The 20750-nt window shown below is 37.8% G+C and overlaps 1 protein-coding gene across 1 annotated transcript in view; it reads left to right on the plus strand.

Annotated features, from left to right (window-relative positions):
• CFTR (CF transmembrane conductance regulator) overlaps positions 1–20750 on the plus strand; it is an 87939-nt gene that overhangs the window by 29290 nt on the left and 37899 nt on the right. The window contains exons 9-14 of the mRNA XM_066550207.1: positions 750–842; positions 1388–1570; positions 4178–4369; positions 15372–15466; positions 17980–18066; positions 18929–19661. Coding sequence (XP_066406304.1) covers positions 750–842; positions 1388–1570; positions 4178–4369; positions 15372–15466; positions 17980–18066; positions 18929–19661 — 1383 coding nt within the window. The remainder of the gene's footprint in view (positions 1–749; positions 843–1387; positions 1571–4177; positions 4370–15371; positions 15467–17979; positions 18067–18928; positions 19662–20750) is intronic.

Below are 20750 nucleotides of genomic sequence, written 5' to 3' on the forward strand. Positions count from 1 at the left end.
CTCCATGAGTCTGCTTAGGTTTTCCATTGTAATGCCCATGTAGATCTATTTGCTTCCATATAATTTAAAAAAAATAGAATTTGGAGGAGACAATATCTACAGACTATATAACCTTAATAAAATAATGGAATAGAGAGGCTGCCTTTTCTACATTATCACAGCCTTACTCTTATTTCCTAACGCTATCCCAAAAGGCAACACAAGCACTGGGTTGCTAACTTGTGTCATTTGAAATTACACTGCATCAGTGCTGCACTTGCCAGGATCATTATCTGCCTTTTATTTTTGTTGGTGAAAAGATCATTCCAACTCTTTTAAACTCTTGCAGTTTTGGAAAAGGGAGATATCAGCATGTAGCTGCTTTGTTTCACTGTTTACCAGAGTGCAACCTTCTACATCTTACTCCAAAACCAAAGCTTCATTTACAAAGGGTTAAACTCAGAGGGATGATCTTGCCAGGTACAAGTCCTGAAAGCAAAACAAGTGCCAAGTTTCGATATTCTTTCTAAATCAGAACCAAATACCTTTATGGCTATGTTTTCACTAGCAATGAAAGAATCGGTAGTTTCAAAAACATTTCCTTCTGCATCCAAAAATGTTGTATAATTTATATTTATGCCTCTTGCTGAAAGCACTGTGATGCAAAAGTGCCACCAGAAATATTAGTGCTCTGTGTAGGCAAATATAGACTGCTTTGTGCAATATGACCTTGTCCCTTACTGTTTCATCTGCTTTCATGGTGTTTCTAGGATTTCTTGCTGAAAAAAGAATATAAAGCTCTGGAGTATAATCTAACAACCACTGGGGTTGAGCTGGACAAAGTAACAGCTTTTTGGGATGAGGTTGGTACTTTTACCCAAACTATATTAAAACACAGAGTGTATGTATTTAATTTTTTTAAATATTTGCCGTGACACTCTCTAAAAAGAGCAGCCTACACTCTTTCATTTTAACTAGCTTCAGCTTTCAGCAGGTAAGGAATATGTGGCAAGTAAGTAATGCATGATATCAAATTATACACATTGAGAAACTTGGGAAGAAACCTTTTAATAAGTGTTAAGGCCTGTAATAAGTAATTATTACTGACTTTGGCCAGCCTGAAAACAGGATCAGGCTATGTCATGTATAAACATTGGAAAACAGTTCTATAATAAGCAAATTTTGTTTGTGTCCACAAATTTTGGCATAAGTCCAATACATACATTAAAAAAATATATTCAATAATATAATCAGTATTTTATTGATAGGAAAAGTAACATGAGAAAAGTAAGTTCATATGTTTTCCTAAATCCATAGTATGATATACATGATGTGTATCTGTACATGTATACTCTGTATATGCATGTTTTATTTATTTTTTATGTACATCGCATATATATCGTTGCAGGGAATTGGAGAGCTATTTGTAAAAGCAAACCTGGAAAACAACAACAGCAAAGCTCCTAGCACTGACAACAATCTCTTCTTCAATAACTTTCCCCTTCATGCATCTCCTGTTCTTCAGGATATAAATTTCAAGATTGAGAAGGGGCAGCTATTGGCTGTTTCTGGATCTACTGGAGCAGGCAAGGTATTTCTCTTTCTGCTGGTCCAATTAGAGTCCTAATAACTATAGGACTAATATTGTGTTGTTACCTGTATTGCTACCTCTATTTTTACTGTATTCTTGCTATGCTGTGCTTGCTGCAGAAATGATGGCTGCAGGAAAAAGTATGGATAATCTGCAAGTTTCACTGAAATAGTTGCTTGAAGTTTTGTACTGTGGCCACTCTGAGAGTTCGCTGGATATTTTTTGTAATATAAGGTTACAGAATTATAAGGAAATAGCAATTTAATGAAAAAATGTTTTCCCCTTTGGAAGTAAAAGGAAATTTTACAGGAGTAATGCAAACTGAAACCTAAAGTTAAGGCTCATGGTGAGAATCTCCTGGCCTTTAAAAAAATGAAGAATATAGAATAGATATAGTGATGGCTCAGTGTGCTAGAAAGAATTTTTTCCCCTGCCTTGTTAACATTTTAAGGAAAAAACTGAACACAAGATGGTTTGTAACCTGACAAGGCTGACAGGAATATAGCCAGGTATGTGTGCCCTGGACTTGTGGTGTCCTGATCACTCAGCTCTGGTTCCTATAGTGCCTCACTTGGGCTTCCAGACCCATGTGAAAGCCTGGGGAGATGCTGCTGGAACTGGTGGTTTCCTGTGAAAAGTTGTGGTTTAGATTATTCATCATTTTACTACCCCAAAATGTTATCAATGCATTTAGTTTGCAGATGACACATCCAATTAACATCATTAATATAAAATGAGTTGAACTGTGATACTCTTATTCTCTTTGGTAATTAGATGAGTCTTGATGAGTCTTTCATCTTCACTGCGTTTTTTGAGGAAATGTGAAAGTTAAAACAAATGTTCATTATGCTTTTCCTGCTTAATAAATTATAGGTGAAAATTTCTTTTACTTGCAAGGGGTAAAATCTTTGGTCTGTTGGAGTCAATGACAAAGGACCCATCAATTTCAGTATGATCAAGGCTTCTTATTTTTCATTAATGATCCCACAAGAGAGAGCAAGGGACTCAGAGCATGAGATTGTCCACAAAATGATGTGTTAAGGTGCATTTTAGTGTGATACTTTTGAATTAGCAGAATAGTTTATTGTTATTGCTAATGCTGGCAATTGTAATGTAGAAATGTGAACTAGAAAATGTTGAAGGATGTATCTATATCTCCTTTCATCTGCTACATAGGAAATCTAGGAAAATTCAGATTATACTGAACAGTCTATGTGAGTACATACTTAAAAAAATTTGCACTTTCCAAAGCAATAAAAACAAAAGCCTTATAACATTAACTCAAAAAGTTAATATTATAAAAGTCCAAAAATAACGTTCACCTCCCACCCACCCCTTGCCAAAAATTGCTGCCCTTCCTTTACACATTCTTAATGTAAGGATTCCTTCATGGTGCTTGAGGCTGTAACTCAATTATCAGGGCCATGAAACAGACTGCACAATTTTATCTATATTAACTGTTTAATCTATAACAGGTATGAAGCCTGACATCAGCTGTTTAATATTGCTTCAGTATTAGATAGAGTTTGTTTCAGTTTTGTTTTGTTTTCTAGTTTGTGTTATATGGCGCAAGATGCAGTGGTTTAACATCCAGTGTACAAAACATACCAAACAGCTGTCCTTTGCAAGGTTGGGAACTTCTTACTCAGCATTTTGGAAAAGTCACATTCTGGTACAAGGGAAGGAATCTCATGAGACTCCCCCACTATATTGTATAACTTCCAAAAGGATCTCTGAGCTTGACAGCATGAAACTGTGACTTAGACAGATTTTTTAGATCTTTGGCTGTTACGTCCCAACTTTGTTGACTGTTTATCAGTGATAAGAACACCACTGCAATGGCTCTGTAACAAATTTTTCCGTGTATTTCTCAATTCTATTCTTTGATCTAGTAGCCAATGATGTGTGACAAGGTTACTACAAGCTACTGATTAACTTTGAAATTATAACATGTCAGTACTGAAATTGCAATCAATTCTTTTATGAAGGGAAATAGTAAATACACTTAGGTCATGCATTCACGTAAATGAGTTAACAGTTACAGAGGAAAATTCAGACCATACTGAGCAATTGTATATACTTATACAGAGAAGTTGCATTTCTCAAGGCAATACAGATAAAATACCTATAAGCACTAGCAAAATTATAAACATTAATTATGTTGTACAAAGAGCAAACAAAATAGTCACTGAATTATGTTGTACAAAGAGCAAACATAGTCACTGATAATGTGAAAATCAAATAGAATTCTCTATAAATACTAGTACCTTATGTCTGTATGTGTTTCACAGATAGATTTTTACCTTGTGAGATTATTGATAGCTTCATTAAAATGACATACTTTTGCAGCAGCATGCCTTTTTTACAAGATACCTTACACAATTTTTATCATTTTAAAAATTAAGTTTCTCTTATATTAGAGGTCTTTCAGAATCAGACATATCAAGAAAATCTCCACTAATTGCAGTTTGCCCTAAATGTCACTTACAGGGACACTCTTGATGAGACAAATTTAAGTGACTTAGCAGAGTGACTCTCACTATGTGTGACATTTCTTTTTGTTGTACAGATCTCTGATGTATTAATCAAGTGTTCATGTTTTTTCAGACTTCTCTTCTGATGTTGATAATGGGAGAATTGGAGCCTTCACAGGGTAAGATTAAACACAGTGGAAGGATATCCTTTTCACCTCAAGTCTCCTGGATCATGCCTGGAACAATAAAGGAGAACATAATTTTTGGTGTATCCTATGATGAATACCGGTACAGGAGTGTCATCAAAGCCTGCCAACTAGAAGAGGTTAGTCATCTAGGACTTTTAAGACCTGTGACCCTACCCAAGTGAAAAACCCCAAAGAAAAGGTATGGGAATGGGGCCTAAAGCAAGTGAGAAATTTCTGATATTTAAGGAACTCAGCTTGACCTCCCAATTTTGTGGAATTGCAAGTCACCTTGTTGCCAGCTGCCTGGGAGATACACTGACAGTTCTGGCAGTTTACACAACAGAAGCTGGGTAAGCTGGCTCAGATATTATATTGTGTCTGCCTTCTCAGCCTTACTTGCTAGTTAAAAACCTGAGTAAACATACTGATGCTGAAGAAATTATGTACAAATATGTTATTCCTAAATTTTCTTGTCATATTTCTTCCACATAAAGAAGTTTTCCTTACAGTTTTGGAAATGAATCTGTTTTTCTCCTTTCTTTTGCATTTCAAAAATGGCTGCAAGGATAACTGGAATGTTGTGGTAGAAATCTGAATTATTTAGTAGAAAATCTTGACTAAATTTGGGATTTTCCTATGTATACACTAAAAGTTCTTAGACTGGAAATAATTGCAGGATTGATCCCTATGTGACATGTAGCCCACAATGAGTACAATCACATTAAAATGTTCTTATATGTGTTTGATGTTGACAGAGAGTAGTATAGGAAAATATATTTTTCACATGGCAAGATACAAAAGGAGCCAGCATTTGAGATCTTTGCAAAATCTGCTACGGCTTAAGATTTTGTCTGTAAGATGCAAATAAAAACAGTAAATATTTAACTGTGCTGAACAGGATTTTTCTTTTGGCCACATAGTGAAACATATTTTTCCTTAGCACCAGTCCAGCAAGAAACTGTAGTCAGTCAGTTTAAAAATAAGGTTACTACTGCATTTTAGCTCATTAAAGCAATAAACTAATATTTCCCTGTATGTTTCTGGCCATTTCAGCTTATGTTTGGATTTTTGATTTGGTTTGTTGGCAATCTCTTGGGAAGCTCCTGAAGACAGGAGAATTAGTAACTTCTGTGTCAGGCTTTCCGTAGAGCTGTCCTTAACCCCGATTGTGAAAGCTATAGTTCATGCCAAAGCTCCAAGAAACAGCTGACTTCAGCACTTCAAACCTGCCCTTGCTCCAGGAGGCTTCCCAAGCCAGGCCCTTCCTGGAGCAGCAGGTGGTTGCTGGTGGCTCAGTGTCTCAGGGCTGGTGGCACACTTGGGGTCCCCGTGCTCGTGGCATGGCTCAGTGTCTCAGCAGGCTGCAGCTCCTTTTCTCTCCAGGCAGGCTCAATCAAGCCAGCTTTGATCTGTGTTGGTGCAGCTCTGAATGATATGCTTCACCTCCTAGCAGGGCTTATTATTTGAGATCAGGTCTGATACTTATGCATTTTTTTTCCTCCTGGACTAAATAAATTGGGCTGCCCTGAAGAGAAGGCAGAATGGTCTGGAAGGAAGCCAAATGCATTACCTTATTGCTATTATTATGCTTTCTTTTCTTGTTAGCTTTCATGTATTAGTTACCAAACAAGACTCAGTATGGCAGATTGAAGGATGGATTTCAAATATTAATTCCCTGTTTATTCCCAAGTGTGACCTTTCAGGGATTTATTATATTAATGCTTTGCATTGGAGTTTGTGTGTGGGTGTTTGCTCTTGTTCTTCAGAAAGGAAAAACCAGGGGAGTTTTGCCTAACTGAATTCACTCTGCCCCTTTCTCTGAAACCTTCCTAGATAGTTATATATTCCACCTGAAAACAGGCCTGCTGAGTCCAGTTCTTATGTGAAGCCCTCCAGAAACCAAGGATTGGTGATAAAAGAAGAGTTTATTTCCTCACTGTGCGTATGTTCCAAGTCAGTTAATATAGAGCTCTTAACAAGGGCTAAGTGACATTTATTTCCAAGCTCTATCCTCATCAAAATGCTTTTGGAATACAAAGACATCTACTTTGACCCAGTGGGCAAATAGATGTGTTAGTAGGGTAGAAAGTAATATACCTGTGAAGTGCCCTTTTAACTTTGCCATTTCCACCATCAACCTATAGAGAAAGCAAACTGGAGATCTAGTCCAGCTCATAAATTTGATGTCTTTTCCCCTCCTTCTTTATTAGTGCCAATGAAATACTGCAGGTCACTCTTGTGGGTCACATCAAAATCCATTTACATGGGTTTGAGGCTCCCAGGCACACAGGGAAGCCTGTTCTTGCCACACACAGTCTGTTCTTGTCTGCTGCAGGACAGGATGCTGAAGCCAGATGATGTCACAGAAGGTGTCTCCACTTTGTTTGAGGTCTATAGAGATATGAAAATGGTATTAGAGAAGTGTAACTCACATAATTTGGGGTGCATGAGAATTTTCACAAAATTCAGTGCTACATTTTCCTGCCTGACTTTTTTGATTTGGTATGTAGTTAATTTACTAAGGAGGTATCACTTAGACCTCTTTAGAGTTGCTAAGTATGCAAAGTAAATTTATCTCTAAGCAACTATGAAAGATGGAAGGTGCAAGTAAATATTTCCCAGAGCTTTCCATATTTTTAGGTGTCCAAGAATAGAATTTTCCCTGTATGGGAAATCAGATCTTTATTCAGAATGTGTCTTATGTTAGATTCTGTAAAGTTGTAGAGAATGGCAAACCTGGTTTATGCTAGCCATTATCTAAACAGCAGGTTTGCTTTGGTAGGTTTGTCTGGAAGGGAAGAAGTTTTTATGTTGCTCTAAAAGATGTTCTCACAGCTTTGCATTTTGTTCTATTTGTGTATGAAACCATCAAAAGGAAGGTTAAAAAGATGATTTCTTCTCCAGGTAATTTTGATTAATCACAAAAAATATTACTAAATATTACTAAATAGCAGTGAAACTACAAGCAACAAAAGGATTTTCTTTTATTTCTTTTCTAAGCTTACATAAGTTTATAGGAATTTAGAGCACTGAAATGGGGCATTTTTTTGTCCAAGTAGTTCTGGTAGCTACATTTGTACTTCCTTAACTCTCTTAAGAAATTTCTCCCTTCAGCTTCTTCATCTTTTTGTCTTGATGCAATTCACCTACCCTCCAGTTGTGCCATTATACCTGTTCATGATGTACTGTGAAACAGAAGATAGATGAAGATTAAGAAGAAAATTGTTATGCTGTATTGGAGATCTGCACACCTCAGAACTGCTATGCCAAGATAGTTTGACAAAGTGTGTTTGTGTAGGGCACAATGCACTAGGATGTCAGTCTGTGCCTGAGGTCACAAGCTTAATTAGTGTGTACATGTCTCTCAAGTACCCTTTTTTCTCGTGCACAGCATGGCTGTTGTCCCACCCAGTGCCTCTGACACGGCTGTGTGACTGATGAGCAGGGAATTCTCCTACAGTGGGCACAGTTTTGTGAGTCCACGTGTGGGAAGGATGTGTTTTAGTGGTGCTCCTTGGAGTGTGGCACCACTGGATGACACTTGTGACAGCAGGGCAGTGTCACAGGTTTCATTCATGGTCCCTGGTCCTCACTGCTCTTCTCTGTAGTGTTCTCTGGCACGTGGGGAGAGCAAGGGCAAGGGACACCACAGTGCAAGGCAGCCTGAGCGCACGAGATCTGAGCTGCTGAAATGAGCCATAGTGGGAGACAGTCACGTCTTGAAGGCTCAGACAGGGAAGTTTGTCAGATCTAAGTACCACTGCTTCTCATCATTTCAGGATGTCACTGTACAGTACATAATACTGAAGAATCATGAGAAGGGTTCTCAACTGCATCTCTGTGAATCAGTGAAATTATGCCTAGGATGCTTTTTAAACTTTTTTTAATGTATATTTTTTATGGCAGTGTAGCCTGTTTTATATGTGTAAAATTATTAAGAACTTGATTACAATTATATTTCCTGATTATATTTTTCCTTTGAGAGTAATTAGGGCATCAGATGAGTTAAAATCATGTTTACAATGTTCTCATTACTGTGGTTTGTAAATGGGAAGAGGTTAAGAGAAAAGCAGTAAAAGGTGAAAGAACAAAAATGAGTGCTTTGGAGTTGAGATAAAGGGACTGTAATTAAGAGTTTCATTAGTGTTCTTGATAGCCAAGAGAAACAGCCTTACTGGCAAAAATTTCTTTCTGAATGCCTGGCACACACTGAATATGACTGTAATGAGATGTAAGTTGTGTGTGGACATTGCCCAGATTTCTGTGTGATGCTGAATTCAAGGGAATGCCAATGCATTTAAATTACACGACACATTCTGCAATCACAGTAAAAAGTTTTCAGGATGCATAGGAAAAGGGCTACCTGTTCCTTCTCTACTACCTTCTTGCTCTCTTTTCCTTTTCTTGGAAACAGTGATTATTTTAGCAAGCAAGAAAGCAGGATGCATGCCTAATTTAATAGGCTCTCTAAAATTAAGGTCCCAGTAAGCAAATAAGAAGGTGAAGGTTTTAACCTCCTAGGTTAAACCATTCCAGCACGGATCAGTAGTCCTTACAATTTGTCCTTTATTTAGGAGCTTTTTTGAAATGAATTGTTCTAATAAGAGTACTTTTGAGTTTGCAGGTGTTACCTCATATCTATTACCTCTGAAGTCTTACATTGGCATGCTATAATAGAGTAGACAAGATGTAATTAGTATGGATTCTGAGCACATTTTCCAAAGGCAGTCCCCACAGGCAAGTTTAAAGGAACTCAAAAAGTAAGATGAAATGAATTGGTGCTGCCTCAACAGCACTTTTGACAAAGTGGTTTAACCTTTTTTTCAAGTACCTTTCATCACATCCATAATAAAAATTGTAGCAAGAGAGACTGAACTTTTGCTAAACACATCAAGTTAAGGATCAAGTATACTGTAAAAATATACTTCAGAGATGTGAACTTCCAGGGAGATGGAAATTCTTCTACTGAGAGATGTGAACTTCCAAAGTTTGTATGTCTGTGGAAACTTGCCACTAAATTTGAAGTAATTCTAAAAATGTGACTTCCCTAAGAATTGCATTAATTGGAGGTTGTATTAATGTAATGGCAGGGATAACATGAATACAAATTGAAATTTGTAGGATTTAATTTGTAGGTGGTATGTGGGTTTGCAAAATCCTTTTTATTCATGTTATAAAAAATGGGAAAATAATGAGACCTTGATTTTCAGATATTTAGATTGAAAAATCAGCATTAATAGTCTGACATATGCAGGGTATGGGATTTTTGTTTGATTTTATCATAGTAACTTAAGTAATAACTTGAAAAGTTAAGCAGGTAAAACCTCTGGACATTTGAAACAGGAATTTTCATGTTTAAATGCTTTAACATTGAACAAACTCATCCTAAGAGAAGGCATTCCTCCAGTCAAGACTATAGAAGCAGGCCTGTTACAGTTATTCATGTTTAAAAATTAACAAGCATCCTATCACATTTGAGTGGGTCCAGTAGTTCATGAGTTTTAAAGCCATACTTCCATAACTTTCAGTTTTACCTTTTAGTTATGTAAAATAGATATTTTCCCACCTAGTTAATTCATGTGATCCTTCAATAGTTACTTAAGAGTCCATAAACACATAATGGCAAGCTACCTTTGAGAGATTACCACTCTCTAAGTAAACACATGCTCTGATTTGAGAGACACCAACTGCTCATGAATGTAATGTTTAACATGGCATGCAAATAGAGGAAGTGTTTCCATGTGAAATTAAATTCCATAATAGTGTGAAAGCAGTTTGTGGTCAGATTCTGTAGGCTTTTGAGCTGGGTTTACTGGGAGTGCAGGAGATTAATTTTCATTTAATAACTAGATTGTGGAGAGATTAACTATAGAAAGAGACACTCAATAGGTCAAGCCCAGCTTTGCGTTCCCATGCGTTCAACATCCCCTTGCAAAGGGTGGAATCCACCCTGGGGGAGAATTTCACTGCAGTGCTAAGAATGCTCCCAAACAGAAACACATCCTTGCATCCCATGTACTGCTCCATCTCCTTTTATCCGTGCTGATTTTGGGTTGGTTTTTTGTTTCGTTGGTTTGGTGGTGGGGTTTTTTTGTGGGTTTTTTTGTTTGTTTTTGCTTTTTTTGTTTTTGGTCACATGACTAAATCAGTGGGTGTTGAGAAGTTCTGTTACTGAGTGAAACACTTTGTGCCGTGATTTTGAGCCTTGTTTTCACAAGAGAAATGGGCAGATTACAAATTTACAAATTGTGTGGAAGAGAGGAACAATAAGGGGTTCAAGTGTGGAACAGAGTGCTTTGTGGTTTGTAATTCTCTACAAGAGGGTATTAAATGGCAGCTTGGTTATCTAATCAGGTACATGTCTATGGTGTAAATTATGTGACAGCAAGTGACTAAACCTGTCTTCACAGTTGGGGAGAGCCACTGGCATGTCAAGGTGAAGTTTATCACATCCTAATACAAACAGCTAAAGGAGTATAAATGCCTCTTTCAGGCAGAAAGTCCACGTAATATGTCACAGATTTACAGAATTTCCTGAGCTGGAAGGGACCCACAATGACCATCAAGCCAGCTCTTAAGGCCATCTGGGGGTTGATCCCACAACCTGGGTGTTATCAGCACCGTGTCAAACCTCCCACTTCCAGCACTGCACCCCAGACATGTGGCCCCCAAAGCTGTCTGCCTTTGCTTTTTCCATCCCTCACTGGTGTGATCTGCTGGCCTACACAGACTGCTCTAACTGAAATTCTTATCTGTGGCCCAAAATCATGGGCAGATCAGCTGTGAAGCTGCAGACAGTGAGTTTTCTGGGGGAACTGGAAGGTAAGAGGCTAGCACAGTTTCTTTATAGCAGAGGAACATCTTGATTAGAGACAAACTCCCAAATGCACTGACTTCAAGAAGTTTATCAGTGATCACATAAGCATGTATAACAGACCCCCCCCCTGCAATGTTCAATTTTGATATCATTTAGTTAAAAAAACGGTTTCAGTAAACATAGATCTCCCCATCCCTTTCCCCATCTTAGGTACAGGGCTCTGGACTGATTACCTTGGATGTTGTCCTATCTTCTGTGTCTTTTCTGGAATCATGTTTAATTCTCTTACCCTGCATTTAACCGACCCACGTGCAGTGCACTGACTGCTTCACATTTCAAAAATCTGTTCCATGGAAATATTTTGCCATGGAGAAAGTAAGTTTGCCAGCATTTGTCTGAGTTTTGGGTGAGCCTGACACTCTGTTTGAGGTTACAAACTGCTACAAAAACAAAGCCTATGCTTTTGGATCACAAATCCTTCATAAATGATTCAGCTAAAGTCTAACAAAAGCTTTGGCTTACAAAATCATGGGGAGAGAAAAGAAAGTTACCTAAATAAAAATAATTTTTTAAAAAATCTTATTTGAAATACTTAAATAAATCTGATTTTCTGGCTTTTTCCCAGGAAAATGAGGATTCAAGTATGTTCAGACTGGTTACCTAAAAGCCAAGATACAAGAAATTATTGAAAATTCTTCATATTTTAAAAATTCATATAAGTATTCTGTAGTAGGTATGAGTCTGAAACACAAGTCTTGATTTCAAAACTTTAAAAATTCAAAAGATGATGACAATGAAAAAGGAAGTACTTCAGTCGCAATGAGAGTAGGGAACTGTGAAAAAAAGCATAGGGAATGACGAAAAGGAAGGGGATAAAGATTACTGTACAGGTGACTATAATAAAAACAGAAGGTAAATAGAGAACTGAAATAGAATGAAGATGAAATGCAGAGAGTCAAGACTGCTGCTCTGTTCCATCAGGACAAATTTAAGTGAGAAAAAGAAGTCACATAAGTAAAATACTTAGGTTCTATCATTAGAACTGCATTAGTAGTTTGAGGAACTTGGTACATATTAATCAACTCTTGGTTCTTAGAGACTATTTTCTGTCATGCTTTATTATCTTCATTGTTGCTAATGATTTATCAAATGATTCTGATAACAATTAATCTCTACAGAAAAGACTTGGAGTGTGAAGTCCATTCTGAGGTTTCCTTTTTTAATAGCAAGATCGTATTTCCTCTTCACCCTGAACCTGTCCTGGCTGTATTCTTCCTTACCAAGCCCAAAGGTATTATGAGGGCATTCCTTTGCTGCTGAGGTAGATGAATATGGCATTTGCACTGCAAAAAATGCAAATAGCTATTAAAAAGGATGCCTTCTCCTTGAGTGTGCAACTTTTTAGCTCCTGATATTAGAAGCATCCACTAAAGTAATTAATGTCTGCGGGAACTGTAGGGTTTTTCATATATGAATAGGTACCAACCTGTTTCTCAATTTAAGCATTTAGAAATAGCTATGTCAAAGAAAATCCAGTGGCTGGCTCATATTTCATTAATGTGCTGAGTCTTGTGCCGTTCAGCATCATTACATTAGGTTTGTCCCTGGCTTGATTTCACTTCCTGCACAAAATGACAGCAAGGATGTGTTGGGACCAGCCCTATGTACTTTTTTACAATAGGTCATGAGTGTTCCAACAAATAGCATTGTGTGTCTATTGGACTTCATTGCTTTGTTTACGCCTTTGAAAGAAATTACTAAACATTTTTTAATTATGATAATTACAGCTTGAAAAGTTCTTTGTCTGCTCCATGCCATATATTATTTTGAGGTGAAGGGTAGAGGAGAGCAGAAGGGGAACTCATTAAAAGTCTGATTAAAATTCCATGTTGACACACCTGCAAAGAAATATATCTGATGAAATCCTACAAACTTTAAAGCAATGGGAACCCTAGAATGAATTTCAGTAGAGCTGGAATTTTACCCTGTTTGCAGGAGAAGACATGCTGGGCCCAGTTCTTCACCTGGGTTTTTTTGGGAAGGAGTAGAATCAGGAAACAGCAAGGGCACCAGCACCATTACAGGCTGCAGTACTGGCAGAAATGGGAAACAGCTTAAATCAGCTTGGAGATCTGGATATTTAATCATGCAAACCCCTATGTTAAGGCCAAATTTACAGATGGTCAACATGACTCCTGCATACATAATGAGACCACAAGTGATCTGACCGGGTTGTCTCAAAGAAATGCCAAAAAACTTTTTATGCCAGAATTTTACATGCTCTCTCAAAATACTTCAAGACTTATAGGAAGGTGATTTTGTCACAGAAAGTTTTTCTCTAAAACTGTTGCTGGCACTGTTTTTCACATTCCTCCTCTTTCTGCAAATACTTGAACTGATATTTTAATACCAGAGATTTGCTTGTGAGACTCCATTTATGAGAGGGAAAGAACTAGTTAATGTGACAATAATTTAAAAATCACCTGCAATAGATTTTCCATACATAAGAGCATCTTGATTTTAAGGTCAGAATCCTCTAAGTCAGGAAGTAAATGCTATTATCAAATTAAAGAGTTGTAAGAATCTCCCATTTCCTGACAGACCAGGCAGTCAACTTCTAGCTCTTGAGTGGCTGGACCCTTCATCTGTCACTGTTCCAAGTCTGAACAGCATTGTTCACTCTGTTCCTGAGATCAGGGCAATTTGCAGGGGAGGAAGAAGGAAACATTTTTTGGAAGGATTTTAATTAATTAATTTATTTATTAATTTATTTATTTTGCAAAACCTCAAAAGTCTGGAATGGCAATAGGTTGCCCAACAGAGAGTGATAAACCATCAAAATCACAGCAGGGGCCATCAAAATTGGATTGTAATTGTCTTTGTATGAAATATGAGCTTACAGAGAGCAGCTCAACTTAGAATCCCAGACAGTATTGCCCTGATAGTGCTTCATGTGCCTTGCAGTGTGGAAGCTGTAGGATTTCTGTGGGTGCTGCAGTGAGCATGCAGACAGCTGAGTTCCTGCCTGCCTCTTGGCTGCCTGCAGGATGAGACCCCAAACCAGGATACCCCTTCCAGATCACAGCCTAAAGATCCCTCTCAGAAGCTCAGGTTCTGAGAGATCATGCACCTTTTTTTCCCTGAGAAGCTGCCCTGAAAGGAAAATATGTGTGGTGCATGAGAACACTGGAGCTGATTTTGTCTGGTACTGGATGCCTCAGTCAGCTTCCTTGGCTGCAGGGGATCCCTGCCTTGGGAGCAGGAAGGTGAGCACAGGCAGTGTGGTGCTGCTGGGCAGGGAGCACAGGCACTGGGAGCTCCTGGCACAGACAGGGATGCTCACTCACTGCATGGCAAACTGCCCTGAGATTGTATCCCCTGGAAGCCTGGGTGCCATGAGGCACAGGAAGCTCATCCAGCCTGTGTTTTGGGGAAAAGTCTGCTGAAAGTATACCCACCACAGTGGTAGTGGTGTCACTGTATTGGCTCACGGATGTAGGCCAGGTAAGGCTTGAAGGCAGAATTATTATTTCTTGTTAGAGCAACTCTAAAAGTAGAAAAACTAGAAAACCTTCAGGCACACGAGCCATTCCCCTTGTATCCACTTCCATGAATTTCTGTGGTTTACATAGATCATCATTTTCAGTGCTAAATTCTCCTCTCAAGAAAATTTCTGCCTGCCAGTGGGACACAAGTGTCCTTTTCTCCTTTCTATGTCTCATATAAGAGTGAAATAGTATTTTCTGCTTTTATCCCTGTCTAAAGATTCATTTTTAACATAGTCATGAGTTCTAAATAACTTACAGCTCAAGCAGTGGAACTTGGTTCCCAAACCTTTTGCAAACCATGAGCATTCCTGGCTAGGAATGCTTGTCAAACCTTTTTTAATGAACCTGCCTGAAGTATATATTTCTCTGGGTTTTGAAGAGCTCAGAAACAGAGTTTGCTTTTTGCTTTCCCTAACTTCAGCAGCAAGTGCATTTATCATTACTTGACAGAACCCTTCAGCAGTTAATGACTTGGACTGACATTGCATGAAGGTACATTCCTTGCTTTTATGGAGATTAACTATTCGGACAAATATTTGTTCTTGAGATCTTGCAGCTTGTGATTGCTTTCTGGAATAGAATGATATGTTTTCTCTTATCATCATTTCTGTTTACATAAACAAATGAAACAAAAAAAAACCTCTGTGGGATTTTTTTTTTTACAACTGCTGTCCAACCTGTCTGTAGACAATTGTACACTATGTTTCCATCAAATCTGCAGCTTGAGTTTCTTGGATATTGAAAATACTGATTCTTAAAAACAATTGTTAACAGGATATTTCCAAGTTCCCAGAAAAAGATTACACTCTGCTGGGTGAAGGTGGAATCATTCTGAGTGGAGGTCAACGAGCACGGATCTCACTGGCAAGGTGAGTGTTTTGCTCTTCAAGTAGTGTACTGTTTCACAGATATGGAATGTATTATGACTCAGCATTTAAATACACGTGGACTATGTCCTGCTGAATAAATATCTTCCGGATATACCAGGAACGTGATTTTACTATCAGAAATCTGTGTTCTGCTATGCAATTTTGTTTATGATACACCTGCATATTAATTTACTGAATTTTAAAAGTTTGATGTCAGACAAATGCTATGGCTTAGCTTAAGATGATTCTTTCCCTCCCTGATGCAAGATGTCTTTGGAAATTCTGACCTTTAAGTGTAGCTTTTTATGTACTGAAGAAACCCATAGAAAGATATAAATAAATATTCCAGGACCTTTCCCTGCTATGACATTTCTTCAAAGTGTTTTATATGTTGATCAATGACATACTGCCTGTCTGCAGGTAAATGAAGGAAAAAAAAAGCAGCCATGTTCCAAAACATTTTGTGCCAACACTTTGGGCTTCTCTCTGTCATAAGAAAAAGAAAAAAGGAGAAAGTAGTGGCTAGTTAGTATGTATGAATAACTGCCTTGTCTGTTTGACCTTCCAATGTTAGTAAGTAATTCTGAAGGTCTACGGAACAATAACATAGGTGTTTGTCTTATAAATTAGCTATGTGTTTCAGCAGAATCACTTAGCTATTGTGAGAAATCCAGTAATGACAGCTCTGATGTGTAAATGGCCCCATTTATTTCTGTGCCAAGTGCAAATTGTGTTGATTCCCATGCCCAGAAACGCTGCGTAGAAGTAAAATCACATTATAGTGATCCGTACTGGCATCCCATGAAAGATGCGCACATCTGAGTGAGGCTAAAAGATGAGATCATTAAAATAGAGACTCTTTCAGTGTGGTTTGTGAGAATGAAGAGGCATATGAGTGGTTCTGATTTATGCAGTAAGAGGAAAGAGAAGGGGAAGATCAGGCAAAGCTTTCAAAGCATGTAATCTCACTAAGATTTTAATTTAAAATTTAACATATACACGGACTGTTTCCTAGATGTTATAGATAATCACATCTGACACTTCTTGTATGGTCACAACTTGTTTCCTGGAGGCTCACAGAACTTAGGTATTTATTGTCAGCTGTAGAATAGTAATTTTTAAAACAATTACATGTGACTGCCATAGATTTTGTTTGGGCTCCAGTCCAGGCTCAGTGTGCTACAAGGTGTGTGTGTATTGCAGACAAAGCTCTGAGAAGTTAGGGGTGTAAATTTAGGTTTACAGCCCTGGTTTGTACCTAGGTAATAAACTGGTGATAAACTGGACATTATGTTCTTGGACTGGCTGCATAAACCTATCCTGGTGTGCAAGGCCAAGTGAAATGAGAATCTGTGATGGAAGTGACATCAACCAGCCATCATGAGAAGGTGGAGATTGCATGAGCCTTTCTTACAGAGCACTGCCATTGCCTGCACCTGCAACTGGGGGAAAGGACGGACCAAGGGAAAAAAACAGTGCATGTCCTGGACTTGAGTCAGCTTGCTGGCCTGCTACCCTAAAGCCAGCAGCTTTGTAGCTACTAGGTGTAACACACAAATTATATCAATAAAACCCTGCAAACTTCTTGCTGATAAAGGCATATAGAGCAGAGTGAATTTTTGTTGCTGTGCAGCCACTACATCATAAAAATGTAAAATGTGAAGTCCATTGTGTTGGAGGATTTTTCAATAAAGTTGCTGGTTTTATTAACATAATGAGCTAATATTGAGGGCTTTTCCTCTTGGTGGTTAAATATTTTCACACTGATTAACATGCTTTAAAAAATACATAATGCAGCTGGCTGGATTTCTTTATTAATTATACTCTGATTGATATCACATAATGATTTTCATTCCCACAGAGGAAGGCACGGGGTCTTTTTGAACTTCTATTCAAATTTTTTTTAAAGAACCCTCTTAACCAGAGCTTTAGGTCTCAGTGAGCCATGTCCAGGTACATACAGCTTAAGGTCCTGTTTGATGTCTTCAACCCAAAAATTGTACAGTCCCATACCAAATGATGTTTGCAAGACAATGCCTCATTAATACACTTTTATTTGCTCACCATTTTGTTCTAAGTACCTTTGAAACTAAGTGCTGAGACATGTCTTTTCACATGTTTATTCACACATATGCAATATTCCCTCAGGCACCAGTAGATGTTACAGTAGACATTAAATTCCCATTGAAATGGTCAATGTGCATTGATGGGGACTGTCAGATTCAGGCCATAAACAGATTTCTTTTTACACAGAGTAACCTGTGTAAAAGACAGCTTTGTTTCATTGCACCAAAATTAATGGAAAACTGAGTTAGTTTGTAATGTGATCTGCAGCAAAAAAAGGCTTAATTAAAAGATGTCTTATAAACACATTTCATGTTAAGCTTCAGCTCTATATGGATGCTGTAGAAAGCCTATCAATTAAAAGATTTGAGGCATTCTTATTAATTTATATTTATTTAAATTTATAAGAGATGTGAAAGTTAATGTCATTTCCATTTTTTTCTGTTCAGGGCAGTGTACAAAGATGCTGATTTGTATCTCCTGGATTCTCCTTTTGGACACCTAGACATTTTTACAGAAAAAGAGATATTTGAAAGGTATTTTATGTTTTGACAGACAGTATTTAAGAATCTCACCGAGCAGCACAAAGTAAAAGGAAGAGTTTTTAATAGCAATACAAAAATACTGAAGTGATCAAAATTATGCCTGTTAGGATGTTCATTTTTAGGGTTTCTCATAGTATTAAGTTGTAGTATTATATATACATATTGAGTATTTTTTGTTAGTAGTAGGACAATGCACTGTGTGGGGAACAAGTGCGAGCATTACTGCTCCCTCTTCCACCTTAACATCTTGAGCCTGCTGTAATCTCGTGCTCCCAGTGCGTGTGGCTTTACATCTGACATGTCTTTCACTTTAAAACAATTAACTGCTGTGTAAGTATAATTTTTTACAAAAAGCTATATTTTGACCTGTTTTTCTAATCACTGAACACTGAATCACCTAAAACTGCCTGCTGATGATTGGTGCAGTTTGGCTCAAGTCAGAGACTTTTTGCTTGGCCTTTAGATGAAATCAGTAAGGATTTCATCCATCACTGTCATCCATGAGTTTTTCAGCCTCTGTAATTTTGAAGTTTTGAAATTTGAGTAATACTCCTAAGTCTCATATCAACAGATCTGAGTAACCCTAAGATGAAAAGAAATACTTCATGATGAAGTGTGCTTTTTGGGTTGACCCAAACATGATTAAATTTTACCTCTTTTTTGGTTCCTGCAATAAAGTACTCATTCTTTACACATCTCAGCTTTACCACCTCCCTTGTAGTCTGAGGTAGCACCCAAGACTGCTCATACTGGGAGCAGGGCAGGTAAAAGCATATTGAAAGTGAAAGGGATAAATCATAATTTAATCATGAGAACACAAAAGTCTAAATGTTCACACTTCCATCTTTTACAGCTGTGTGTGCAAGTTGATGGCAAATAAAACGAGGATCTTGGTTACCTCAAAATTGGAACACTTAAAGATTGCTGACAAAATATTAATCTTACATGAAGGGAGCTGCTATTTCTATGGAACATTTTCTGAACTTCAGGGTCAACGGCCAGACTTCAGCTCAGAGCTGATGGGATTTGACTCTTTTGATCAGTTCAGCGCAGAGAGAAGAAATTCAATCCTTACTGAGACTCTCCGACGATTTTCCATTGAAGGAGAAGGCATGGGATCGCGCAATGAAATAAAGAAGCAATCTTTTAAACAAAAATCAGATTTGAACGACAAGAGGAAGAACTCTGTGATTATTAACCCCCTTAATGCAAATAGGAAGTTCTCAGTAGTGCAGAAGAACGGGGTGCAGGTCAATGGGATAGAGGATGGGCACGGTGACCCGCTGGAGAGGAGGGTCTCACTGGTGCCCGACGTGGAGCAGGGGGACGTGGCTCTGCTGAGGAGTGGGATGCTCAAGGCTGACCATCTGCTGCAGGGGCGCAGGAGGCAGTCAGTGCTCAGCCTCATGACGAGCACCTCTGTCAACTACGGACCAAATTTCGCCAAGAAGGGAAGCACAACCTTTCGGAAAATGTCCATGGTGCCTCAGACGAACCTGTCTTCTGAGATGGATATCTACACCAGGCGCGTGTCTCGAGACAGCGTTCTGGACATAACTGATGAAATCAGTGAAGAGGATTTGAAGGTGTGTGTTGATTTGAATTCACCTTGGGTTTGGTTATGGTGATGGTTTAGTGTATTATACTCCTCATCTATTTCTCTGCTGGAATATTTCCTTCCTAATGCAGCATTTCTCTGCAGAATATGTGTTTTGAATACCTGTGAAAATTTTTAAACTCAAGTATCATCTCAAAATCATTGAAATCCTCAAAAATTATATTGCCTTATTTTTTCATTCATTTTTCAGTGCTAAGTGTAGGGAATTTCAATACAGAATTTACATCTCTTGCACTTTACCTTTCAGATTACTTAGGATAAAATAATATTTGAAACCATAACTTGAAAAAACATTGTTTTAAAGCATTTAGGTAAAATTCACCTTTGAAACATTAAAGGGTCATGGGAAAAATAAAATACATTTGAAGTACTAGCACAGTTTTTAAAACTGGAATTTGATCAAATTTGATAAGTTTGTCAGACTGCTTAGTTCTTGTGTCCTGATGCAAATAATGAATGGAGGAGGAAGTCTGATTTTACTCTGGTTTTATGGATGTGCAAAAAACCCCAGAAGGTTGGTTTTTATACCAAAAACTAGACCAAAATTTCTTTTTTTCTGATTGTTTCAATTAGTCATGATGGATGACTTTCATTTTCAAAACAGACAGCTGATTTTCTCAGGATAGGAAAATTTTCTGAGGAAGTTTCCTAGGAGGAAACAGATGTCCAAGGAAAATTTAAATTCAATATTTGCTGAAGCACTGCCCCTTTTTTCTTTTGAACTCAACGGAAAAAATAAAAGCTCAAAGTGCTTACAAATTTACTCTAAAATCACAATAATAATTCTCCATTGAAAGAAAATAGCTATTGAGTAATAGTTTCTGATTCTGGTAGTGCTAGACAAATCTCAGCTTCTGTCATTGTTGTCTGAAAATTTCAAATAATCTCTTGATTGTGTTTTTATATCAAAGGTGACTCAACCGGTCAGTACCTTCCTCTCTAGCCATTATCAGCCAATTTAATGCTTCAGCTCAATTATTTGCAGTGACTTAGCAGAAAGAATGATAGCATTCTTGTGTCAGAAATTCTCATACAGAGATATTATTAGCATTCTTAC

Source organism: Molothrus aeneus, chromosome 5 (assembly GCF_037042795.1).
Source record: "Molothrus aeneus isolate 106 chromosome 5, BPBGC_Maene_1.0, whole genome shotgun sequence".
NCBI classification, from domain to species: Eukaryota; Metazoa; Chordata; class Aves; order Passeriformes; family Icteridae; genus Molothrus; species Molothrus aeneus.